The 12,461-nt window shown below is 53.6% G+C and overlaps 1 protein-coding gene across 1 annotated transcript in view; it reads left to right on the top strand.

Annotated features, from left to right (window-relative positions):
• Positions 1-2,885: 2,885 nt before the first annotated feature.
• Positions 2,886-12,461, top strand: part of SH3RF2 (SH3 domain containing ring finger 2) — a gene marked incomplete at its 3' end in the record, with an annotated part of 39,854 nt that continues 30,278 nt past the window's right edge. The window contains exon 1 of the mRNA XM_082489844.1: positions 2,886-3,260. Within this exon, the coding sequence (XP_082345970.1) occupies positions 2,889-3,260 (372 nt within the window). The 5' untranslated portion in view covers positions 2,886-2,888. The remainder of the gene's footprint in view (positions 3,261-12,461) is intronic.

Here is a 12,461-nt window from a genome sequence, read left to right as displayed (position 1 = left end):
GGGGGTGATGCTTAGCCTGAGGGGCGTTCCACAAATGAATTAGCATTTGGAAAGTGCTTTGAAGATTTAAAGTGTTATATAAATGCTAAATGTTAGCATCATCGGCTTTTATATTGCAGCAGAACCCAGAGACTGCAATCAAGATCAGAGCCTCTCTGTACCAGGCAAGTTAGGAACTCCTGCTTGGAAAAAGCCCCTGTCCCTGCCTCGGCCACCCGCGGCCTGGTGCCCCTGGCAGGGAGAGGGTGGGCTGGAGCCGCTCGCAGCTTCAAGGGAAAAGGTTGCCCACAGCCTTCTCACCTGGTGGCGTTCTCAGGGGATGCACAGCACGGCACAGCATCCTTCCCCGGCCACACGGCACTGGGGAGGGGGAAGACCCAGCCCCTCAGGGACCCCAGAGAGTAACCGGCCGCCTTGCAGGCACGGGGCTCTCCGGACCCCCGGACCCCTCGAGTGCGCCCAGCAGCGCTGGGTCCCCCGGCCGGGCCCTCCCGAGGTGCCCCACGGGGCAGACGGGTACTTGGGCAGCAGCCGCTGAGTTTCAGTCCCACCCATTGGTTTGACAGTACAGCTAAAGCAGAGTGGCCCTTAATGTCCAGGAAAAATTGAAGAAGTAGTCACAAACCAGATGGGATTGGAGATTAGCATTGACTGGCACGCACAAAACCAGCCGGCCAGCTTCATCTCCACCACTTGCCCGCTGCAACGTATTTCATAACTCTGTTTCCTTTCCAACCAGATGGAAATACAACAGGAGCGTTAATCACAGAGCACAAATAGGGAAGAATATGTAAAAAAGAAAAACAACCTTCAAAACCTTTGTTTTCAATATAGTTTATGTCACACATTGCATTTGAAAAGGCCAGTAGATGAGATGATGCTCTTTGCAATATCATTCATTAAAAAGTGTGCACTCAGTCAGCCAAGCACAAATCAACATATGACAGACTACAAAGAAATACCAAAGTAAAAGGAAACTTCAGATGAAACAGAGTGAGGTCATTGGTTTCTTGCATTGTCCTGAAGATGTTTGTCAACATTTTAATTTAGCCAAATGGCCACCATTTAAAAAAAAAGAAAAAACTTTGTTTTGACAAAATCGGGGTGGGGAGGTTGGGGGGTGGGTGACTTCTGAAATAAAAACTACATTAACCATTTCCACTCTGTTCTTCTAAACGAGTCGTCCTGGGAAAGGGAAAGGGACGTACGTGCAGTCGGATGGCACTATCTGTGAGAGGATCAAGTACAAACCATTCCTTCAGATTTGCAGACTTCTCCTCTAATATTTGTAGTACTTGTAGGTTGTAAACACCCGACTGAGATATGGCAGGGCTTGTAAGGAAAACTGTCTTGGATCTCTGCTACATCCACTGCTCTCTCCTGAGGCAATCCGTCGGTATGCGCGAGCAAGGCAGACCTGGAGATAGGAGCTCAGCTGATAAAGTGAATGCAAATTACAGGTACCGTGAAATGCCGCCTGACCTTCCCCTGCCAGGGCCGGTGCCTCACTGGGGTGAGACGGTGCCTGCGTCAACCCCCCCCGCTGTTTTGGGGCTTGGGTCTCACTCAGCACATGGGCACACTTCCTGCGGAGAGCGGTGCTGGGAGCTGGACGCGCTCAGCTCCCAGTTGTCACCCCAGCACAGAACCCACGGCCCCACCAGCCCGGCAGCGGGAGCAGCCGGGAGCTGCTGGAGCCCCTGGAGACGGCGCTGGAGGTCGCACAGGGAGTCAGCCCCGGCCCTGCTGACAGACACACGCTTTTCGGTGTTCCCCTCTTGTTGCACGGAGCGGTTGCTGTTGAGGCGAGCGTCCGCAGGAATGAGCGGCTGGAGCGGTTGCTCCCCGTTTCGAGCACGGGGCGCAGAAAGCGGCGGCCGGGTCAGGTCCGGCACAGCCCAGCAGCCGCCGCGGCAGCTCCCCGCGCGAAGGCTGCCTTTGGCCCCCGGCACGCGGCGGGTGCAGGGCCTCCCGTCTGTGCCGCGGGGCCGCCCGCCCGCCGCAAGTCCGGACTTGAATCCCGAGGTGGTGTGCGCTTCAGTCCCAGCCAGCGTGCAGCGCCGGGGGAGCTGAACAGGTTGAGTGACTTCAGGCTGTGGGAGGAATAATCGTCTTGGGTTGCTTCAGAGAGCTGAGGCAGCCAAACCGGGCGAGGATGGCACTGCAGAGCGCCTCGCGTCGCTGCCAGGTACCTCCGAAGAGTGTTTGTGTTTGGAGGACTTTTTATAGAACTGCTGTCAAAACGGGTAGAGAGCGAGCTTAATTGGGACTGATCTGAAAAACGAGGCGGCGCGTAGGTGTGCGAGGGCTGTGTGCAGCGAGCGGCTGCTTTCAGCCGGAGCCGAGTGTAAACAGGTCCGGTCTGATGTTTATCGGGGACTCTCATCTCCTGAGCTGGTAAATTTTTTACTGTCGTGTCAGTTATGATCTGCAGCCCGGGGAGCATTAGAGACAACTTTGCGTAGCGTGTGAGTAAGGCTGAGCGTGCCTGTCCTGCTGCAGCCAGCGCTGCCCCGGCCGAGCTGCGGCATCTGTCTGCCCGGCCAGCGGGACCCGGGGCTCCTGCCTCTGGCGTCAGCCCGAACGCCGTCCCCTCGCGTGTACTGAGTCACAAGTGACTCACTTCAAACTTGGATGTGAGCGCAAAGTATACATTTGCAAATTGGCTGGTGAGGCACTGCTTTGCAATGTAGGTGGGATGTATTACATACTCCAGCAGTCAAGTTCTGCTCTTTCTCCCTCCTCCCTCTCGCTCCGTGCAGGATAGCTGCCTGAGCCCAGGATTTTGGTGTGGTTCTCGCAGGCGCAGGAAGGCGGCTCAGCCCGCTCCGGTGGATGTGGCGTGTGGATGGCTCCGGCTCCGCTCGTGACGGAGCTGTCCACTGAAGATGGATGATTTAGCTCTCCTCGACCTGTTGGAGTGTCCTGTGTGCTTTGAGAAGCTCGACGCCACAGCGAAGGTGCTACCTTGCCAGCACACTTTCTGCAAGCCCTGTCTGCAGAGGATCCTGAAATCCCAGAAGGAGCTCAGGTGCCCCGAGTGCAGGACCCTCGTCCTCTGCAGCATCGAGCAGCTGCCCTCCAACCTGCTCCTCATTCGCCTCCTGGATGGAGTCAGGTGCGGACAAAACGTTACCAGGTTCGGCTCGATCCAGCGGTCGGGGGTCCTGTCCTCCCCTGCCTCCATCAGGAGAGTCCCCAGGGGGCTGCAACTTCATCAGCACCGGCTGGCGACAAACCCCAGGATCCACATGGAAGGGGTAAGGAGCGTCCACGTCCTTTACTCTGTCTGTGAGCATAGAAAGCTTTCTTCTTGTGTGCCAAGAGCTATGAAACTTTCCTGTTAGCAGTATTGCAGAAATGTTAGAAGTAAGAGAGATCGTTTTGCTTGCAAATCTGGCTGCTATTTCCTGGTGGTATTTGACTATTTTGAGTTCATCACAACAGTGATTGCATTGACTCTCAGGCTGAGACAAAACCAGCTTGCCCCTCTCCTTCGAAAAACTCCACAGCAGCTGTTTTCCTCGGGGGTTCCCAGGTGTTTCCTGACTTTTGGGGCACATTTCAGGCACTTTGACTTTCGGGCAATATACTGATTTTTGAATGATAGCAATTAAATCAGTAATTGCAAAGCTGTAACTGTTAGAGGTGGAGAAAGGTATTTCCCACTGCTGCACCTCAGTTTCCCCAGCCCTTGGAAAGGCAGGAGAGCGCCTAATGATGCTTATGTCCCTGGCAAAATACTTTGAGGTTCACTAATGAAAAATACTAAACTCTACTTACTTACTGACTATCTTGCTTACTTATTTACTTACTATCTAGGGATGATTCACTAGGCTCATTTTAAAATTCTAAGTTGTTTCTGTCATTTTCTTTAACAGTACAAAAGCTTTTCTTAAATAATGAGGACACGATATTAGACCTGTTAAAGGAGCTTGGTTCAGACTGAATTTGGGGTAGAGACTGACTTGTGGCCTCACCTTTCCTGCATTCTGTTCCTGGATTTCCCTTTCTCACACCTGAACTATTCTCCCGTACAATGTCTCTACAAACCTCTTCATGATATCCAAAACCTGGTTCGAATGGCTGTTAAACCTCAGAGCATTTTTCAGAATTGCAGAGCTATAAATGTCCAGGCATACACAGGACAGGTTTTCTCTCCTGTGTGCTGGAGGTACCTTCGTGCGGGTAGTGCTGTGGAGCCCGAAAGGGAGCCCAGAAGGACCCCTGTGTCCTGTGGGTACATGCTGGTGTGTGTATCCCCGGGAATCTCTGTGGCCCCGCTAAGTCATCTCGGATGGACCAAACATCAAAACCAGTCATGTCTCAGGAGCTCCTCTCTCAGGGTTCCCCACTGCAAAGCGTGGCGGGGTGGCCCTGAGATGTACGAAGCGGGTCCCTCTCCCGGGACCCCGCCTGGGCCGCAGCTTATCAGGCAGGCCGGCGTGCCTGCCCCTGCGCGGCGCAGTGCCCCGGCCCGGGGGCAGTGGAAGGGGCCATCCACCCCTCCTGCATGCACAGAATACATAAAGAAATCATGCTTTAGCTGAGATGAAACGTAGCTCTGTCCCCAAAGGCGCTGAGCGGTGCCGGGGGAGCAGGGCCAGGTGGGCGATGCTGTGGTCTCCCATCCGCGGCACCCCATGGGTGAGCAGGGGCCGGGTGGGACAGCAGAGCGGGGCGAGGGCGAGCGCAGTCCTCGGGCCCCTCCGCAGCGACCCGTGGGGCTCGGCAGCCTCCGCCGCGGCAGCCCTGCTCCGTCAGCAAGGCTGGCAGCTCCCGCGAGCAGCAGAGCCACGGTTCCCTTGCTGGGAACCAGCTCTCCAGGGGGGCTACGGGGGGTTCCTGGTGCCATTCATGCAAGGTACAGTTCATCAGGGAGTGACAGTTTTCAGCCACTGCCATTACAGGGGACATTTCAGCTGAAAATGAGAAGGTTTGTAGTTCCTCCAACTGGGCTCCCCCAGCCCCAGATAAAGAAGCACAAATGCGGTTGTCTGTTTTTCTTCTCTCGCGCGCGTTTCACATTTCTTTTACTAGTTCTCAGCACAGGTAGGAACTTGTTGCTGATATTATATAGTGGCAACATGCATCAGTCTGCAGCTCCCAAAAGCATTTTAAGACCAAACAGTTGGGAATCGGCAGAAGCAGTGAGCGAGAGGGCTGCAGCGCCGGGACAGCCCTCTGACTTCCCATGCCTCTTGAGGAAGGGATATAAAAACATGTTACACCAAAATGCTCTTAGACTTAATTAGTTAATTAATTATAAAACACGTTGGAATCCTCGGCTGCAAGGTGAAGAATGCAACGAATTAGTCACGTTTTGGTTTTGGTGGTTTTAAATGCACGCGGACGGGACCGGTCGTTACTTTAGGTGCTGCAGTGGGACGGTGGTGCCTGCGGACCCTGCCCCGAATGGGCTTCACCCGGCAGCAGCGGGGACTCACTGCCAGCACCTGCGGAGCACAGATAGGGCAGTGATGGGGGGGACTGGTCGTCTCCCTACACTGTGGACCACTTGAGTGTCAGGGGAGTCATCTGAAGTAACCTGCGTGAGCAGAGGCCTCCAGACGATTTGAACCACAGCGCCGATGCTTTTCATCACGACTGACAGTGGGAACAGCGATTGGGCGATATTGCTCCACCACAGTTAGCCCCCCCCAGTTGCTTTCCTGGGCACTCAAGTGCAGTATTCATTTGCAGCTGCAGTGGAAGGTCGTGTGCTCTCCACAGAAAGACTGCCCCAATCTGCATAGTCTGCTAATTACCACTAATACCATACACCGCTTCATGCTACAAAGCAAATAAAGTTAATGTGCACCATGCTGCACTGCAGCCAGATACGCCATCAAAAGCGGGATACAGGAGGTGTTTTGTGTTTACCATAGAAGCCGTTCTAGAAATAAACTTCTTTTACTCCATGGAGCTGAGAAAATCACAAGCTTGATCAAAGTTTCTCTTCTCAGCAGAGATGTTTCCTTGCCAGCTTGTGCTCTTCATCCTCATGAGCATCCATGAAGACAAACAAAATCAATCGCCTCGTCACCAAGCGAGCCAAGAACTCCTGTCATTCCGAGGGGGAAGCGCGAGCAGGCCCCAGCAGAGCTGCTGAATTAGCCGTAACACAATACTCAGTTTTCAGTCTGGGATTTCACAGAGCCAGTCCTCAAAAACCAGGGAATATTCTAGGTACAGCCCATCCCAAACCATTTCTTATTTGCTAGCATGTAAATCATTTTTGAATGCACGTGCTAACACGGGGTGGGCCCGGTCTGGGTTTGTGCCTGTCTGTACCGGCTGTGCCTCTGCACGACCGCTGCTGCGCAGGGGCCACGGGCACTGCCCGGTGCCTGCTCCCGGGACGTCTGACCAGGTTTTAAGATCTTTAACATCTATGCAGAGAGGACGAGTCTTTGGATTTTCAGGCTCTCTGCATAATACACTGTCTGGAATTCAAGAATAAAAGGATTTGCTAGGAGGTGAATGCGTAAATAATCTACGCTGAAGCCTTTGAACTCTTAGGAACCGCCCCTGGCGTGCGCCAGATGTGGTTACGTCTTGTGCTGAAGCATCCTTCTTATCTGGCTTCAGCCCCAATGCACGCTAAACACGGCTTTGCCACTCTTGAGAGAACAGAAAGACCATGTGTGCTGAGGTATACACAAAGCTCCCGTACTTCTCTGATGAGTAGCAGACCTAAACTGTACCCTACACGTGGCAAAAATCCATCCAGGCCACTAAACAGCTACTTGGATGATGAACTTTGTCATGCAACAAATACAGGGCAGTGAGCCAGAGGAGAAAAATTCCGAGTATGACAGCTTGCCTTTGGAAAACACAGACCACACAAATTTAACTGTGACTTTGGCTATTTTCTCTTTGCATGAAGTGAGTGCTGTAACACCCCCCTCCAGCATTTCATGGGAGATAGACAGATAACACCTCTATTGGGATAAAAATACACTGCACTCCAACGTCGCCACCTTCACACGGACGTCTATATATAGTGCCTGTGTCTTGGTATTTTCTTCTCCTCCAGAAACATCTCCAACTCCTTTCTGAATTTGACAGACAGGACCTGGATTGCTGGATCTTTTTGAAACCTTATTCGAAGTAACCTTCATGTTTGCACCCAGTGGAGGCAAACGTGTTTCCTGACCCACTCACTGTGCAAACCACCCTCCCCACTCCCCCAAAAACCCCAACAGTTCCTGTGCCACAACAGTAATGACCTCGTAACATGTGTCATGTCACCTTGGGCTGGACAAGTGCTAAAGAGGCTCTGCAAACCCCGGGACTCTGGCCCATTGGCTCTGCCATAGGACGCGGCACCAGCCCCTTGTCCCCAGGAAAGGGGAGCATCCTCTGGCCCAGCCGCTGCTGTGGGTGGCACTGCTTGTGCCACAGGGTCCCTCAGCTGGCAATGGAGCCGCTTTGCTTGGCTAAAAATTCTGTGTGGCCTCGTGACCTCCTGGGAGAAAGGGCTTGCCTCAATTGTCTCCACAGCCGCATCCCATCAGGGTTTGTCTCATTCTAAAAAACGCTGAGTGTGACCCAAGGAACTGGTTCCGCAGAGCTGGCTCGCACTTGGGCAGCATACCGTCGTATGCCTTTTTTCTCCTTTGCATGTAGTTTTAGCACCTTTATCTACTGCAAAGAGAGAGTGAAGTCACCTCGATATAGATTGCCTGACAGTACACACCCCAGAAGCTGTGTGCGCAACAGGAGCAGATTCAAGAGCACAGGAGAAAGCTTTACAGTAGCTGCACCATGAGGAAAAGTGGATGCTACACACAGCAGGAGACCGAGCCATTCCTTCATTCCTGTTGGAGAGGGGCGGAAGACAGAACCACAGCCTCGGCGTCAGGGGATGAGGGTTATGTCAGGTTCCCTATGGAAAGCTTAAAAAGAAAATACTGTTTTGATGGGATGGAGGGTGAAACACCCAGTTGCACTGTAAATGGGAGGTGGCATCATCATACTCAAGCCAGGACAGGATGATGTGACGGGCGGCTTTGCATAGGGCTGGGGTGGGTGTATGTTCTACGACTGTTCGAGTCTGTTTCAGTTACCAGCAAACTCCCCTCTGCGCTTTCAATGGGTGAGCAAGGCTCCTTGCTAGGGCAAACGGCAGCGGGCATGGCAATTCCTAGCGATACCGTGGGACATGGAAAGCCAAAGGACCTCCATGGCCAACATCAGGAGCCAGTTTCCCTGGTTTTACAAAATAAGGTACCAAGCTGCAAACACATAAAAGTGTTTTAATTTGTTACCAAGGCAATGAGTCAGGCTCAGATGGCAAGTCAGGAATAGAACAGCAGGGTTTCTCAGCGTGCGTGTTCACCTGCTCAGTATCGTGGTCAGCGAGGAGGCTGAAAGTCTGAGAGCCCTCCTCTGCTTGCAGAGTTTCCCTGCCGGTGGGTCGCCACCATCCCTGGGTCTACATAGTTGGGCATTGGCCTGAGTTTGTAATTTTCCCCTCCGGAGGGAAGGAAGAGGAGGAGGAGGCATGTTCACGTGCAGCTCTGCCGGTGCACCAGGGCTGGAGCTAAAAAACATCTCGGGAGCAGCGAGGCTGGGTGTCAGCAGGGAGAAGACCCATTCACTGCTGCCGTCTAAACCTCGTTGTGCTGTCCCTTACTTCGCCTCTGCCCTTCTCACAAGGAAACCTGCAGTGCTTGCTCTTAAATGCTGGGCTTTGTTCTGCTGTTATTAATTTTCAGGCATTCAAACTCCATTTAGCATCAGGACTCCACTGTGCAAGGCACTGTGTGAATGAATAGAGAACCATGACCTTTTTTTTAAGAAAAAACTTTTCCTTATGATTTTGTAAGCGGATATTTGAGTTTACCCTGATATAGAGTAAATTAATCCATTTTGTTTTGATGCCAGGGTAGAGGACACAATTTAGGAGGCAGTTTTTAAGAGACAAACGTGTCCCTTGGCAATCCCACCCCTTTAAAAGGGTTTTCTTTGGGCCCTGAACAACTGATGGGCCCAGGATTTCTCACTGGCGTTGCAGGGAGGAAGGCGCAAGCCTCGCCTGTTGGGAAACCGCATTGGCCCGCATCTTGTGTAACTGGGCTGCAGTCGGTCGGTCTGCCCTGGGAAATGGAAATACAGAAAGGGGAGAGCGGCTCCTTTCGCCAGCCCCAAGGCAAGATGAGGACGCCCAAGAATGGGCGGACCATCACCTCCCTGGTCTTGGCCAATGGCTGAGGCAAGGCCCACCTGATGGCCATCACTTCATGACAGTCATTAATTTGCCATAAAAATGGCTGCTAAGAGGCAGTGGCAGGCTAATGGAGAGATGTACCATCACTAATTAAGCCCTTCCCTGAAATAATGTGAGAACTAAATCCCAGGTTGTCAGGCAGTGGGACAGCGCAGAGCCCTGGCAGCTTTGAACGGCAGTGGGGACACCCACCTTCTGCAGGCCTGCTGCCCGTGGGGGTGACTGGTGCTGTCCCTCATCCCCTCAAGGCTGCCAGCACAATCCCTCGTCCCCTCCCAGCCACCAGCGCCATGCCGGCTTGCGGAGCGGCCCGTGCCCCCTGCCCAGGGCTGGGTGAGGGTGGCGTGGGCGCTGGTCCCCTTGCCGGCACAGGGGGAGGGCTGGGGAGCAGCAGGAGCGGGGTGCGGAATGCAGGTTTCCTCCCTGCCCGGTAAACAGCCACTTCTGAGAACGGCGGTGCTGAGGCAGAGCATCATGACCGGGCATGCCAAGGGCTGACACAGTTTGTTTTCCATGCGGCTTAAAACCATGACACACAACTTAACCACTGCCCGAGATTGCTGACTGCAGCAGAGACACAAACATCTGATAGCAGCAACCACGAGTGGAAGAGGCGTGAAAGGGTTTCATGCAGACGCTGCAGCTCAGGTGCACTGGTCCCCGGCGTCGCCCTGCCATGCCCTGTGCTGACCGCTGCCAGCCCCGCTCCTCGCGCAGAACCGCTTGGCAGGCCCGGCCCCGCTCTGCCTGCGCCATGCCGTGCTGCCGGCACCCGCCAGCGGCTGCTGGGAGGCAAGGCCAGGCCCAGGCCCAGCTCCTGCCTTGCATGCACCCGGGCACTCCTCCTGCCCGCCTAAATCGCTCCTGTGGCTTCACACAGGCAAAGCAAAGCCTCATCCGGCACTGTCCTCCTCTGGAGCCATGGGTTCGTTACTGACAGGCAGCCGGGCACTCCCCTGGGGCTCAGCCATCGCTGGCACAGCCTCTCCCTCATAGAAGCTGCTGTGTATTTTCTTTCATTATTTTCCCCATTTTCCATTTCACCTCTGCAGTACACAGCCAGAATTACAATAGGCAAAGTTCAGAAGTGTGGTAAGGCTCGGTGCGGCAGCCTGTCAAAGGGGTGTTCATTAGCAGATGGTGTAAGTGCTCCCGTTCGCCCCTGCCATCGCCCAGCAGCGGCTGCAGATGCACAGACGTGGCAGCACAGAAACCAGCACCGGCGGTCTCAGCGACAGGCTCCAGTACTCGCTGCTGCAGATTCCTTCGGTTGCTTTTCAGCTCTTCAGTCTGTAAATCACACCCACTTACACCTGTAACGGTGTTTTCCATACCCGGCTGAATCCATACGGTTCCCATCCCCACTCCCCCCATAAAGGCCTACTGGTCCCGGTGCTGGTGGCCACCAGCTTCAGCCCCAATCAGCGCTGGCTTTGTGTCCCGGTGAAGCCAGGAGGGAACGGGGCAGAGGTGCTGAGCCCCGGTACTGACCTGAGCAGGAGGGGACTGACTTTGTTCTCCCTGGTGCACACAGGCTGCCTCTGCTTGGAAGATGGGAGCAATCCTCCTCAGGGGAGAAATAATGCAGAAACCACCCAACTGTCTGAATCCTCAGAATATAATTATATGAAGAGATTGAAATGACAAGTTCACTTTTGATGGTTTTGTTCTCTGTGACAAGGCTGAAGTTATCTCCTCTGCCGAAAAGCAGAAAAACAGAATTGTAATGGCAATTAATTTACATTCAAATAGCTCTTTTCATCCAACTGGATCCTAAAGAGCCCTGAAACTGCGTGGCTGAGCACACAAAGGAGACGACGTGGGGCTCATTCATCCCATCGAAATGCGGGCAGTTGGTGGCAGGATGCTGAAGGCGGCTTGCAGAAAGTTAGTAATCAGAATGGATGGCAGTTGCTATTGATTATCTCTCTTTATGAAAGGCCAGCATGTCCTTTGGCGTCAGTGTGTAGATAGCAACCAGCTCTCCGTTCACGGTGTGTAAATCACTGCTCGTCAGGAGCGTGGCTGTGGCCGGGGTTGTGCTCTCAGTTCTGTCTGCCTCTGGAGGAGTCATCCTCACTCCCCCTGGTGCTATCCCCACGGGTAAAGCAGGGATCATATTTGCACCGCCACCCCACCCTTCACCTGCGCGGTCTCTTTGGCTCACCCACTCTCCCGGCAGGAATCACTGCTGCACTTGCCCAGCACCCGGCACAGCATCCGCCTCAAGTAACATGTACTGTCCCTGAGAGCAGGGACCGCTGGCCGTCTCGCCCTCGCCACCGTCCCTGTTGGTGCAACAGGGTCAGGACACAAGCTTTCCATTTCCTACACACATTGAACATTCTGGATATTTCCATGTGTGCAGTGGAACAGCCTGTCCCCGCACTGTGGGGGTCCCTGCGCTGAAGATGCAGCATCCCTGTGCAGAGACGGACGGGTCACCCTGGGTCACAGTTGAGAGCAGAGATACTCTAACATTTCTTCAGCCACCCTGGTACACCTCTAGTGCTCACTTGTGGATCTGGGGCAAGGAAATGTGCCCTCACCCATTGCATACCACCTTTTCACACCATGCAGTTCTTTAAAGAAAAGAGATAGGGTTGGTAGGAAGAGCTTCCTCCATCCCTTGGTATTGACCCTTCTTTGCTCCCCAGTGGTGTTTTTCTGGTTGGGAGGTTCTTTCGAGCGCCTCAGTACAGTTAAATATTTAGGCTGTACTTGGACTGCTGCTACCCAGGCATAGAGCCGGCGCGATGGAGTTTAGAGGCTCGCAGGATCCCATTCAACATGTGTCCCTGAAGCGCAAGTCCTGGCGAATCCCGGCTCCAGCACAGCCGCTGCCCTGTGCAGCACACCCGGGTGCCAGTTCCCTCCCACCGACACCAGTCCCACTCCAAATGGCTCCAAAATAAAAAGTAATCAAAAACCACTTGCAAACTGAACCTGCAATACCCAGTGGGAAAAAAATCAAACTGGAAGACATCCAGCACTGGATTTCTCTTCTTCCTGGCACTATCCTAGAAATAAACTGTTCCTCTCAAGGAGGCTGTTATGTGTTACAGAAATCGTGTATCTACAGGAATATCGCTGCCTCTGCACAGCACGGATATTTAGCTCTTCTGCACAAATAACATGGTGCCGGGGGTGGGAGGGGAAGGCAGAGCTCGCACGGAGTACTGGGCTGCATCTCCCCCCGCACCATCTCCGTCCCCTCGGACTTTGG

Source organism: Vanellus vanellus (assembly GCF_965231255.1).
Source record: "Vanellus vanellus genome assembly, chromosome: 13".
Lineage (NCBI taxonomy): Eukaryota > Metazoa > Chordata > Aves > Charadriiformes > Charadriidae > Vanellus > Vanellus vanellus.
This window is presented reverse-complemented; position numbering and strand designations above follow the sequence as displayed.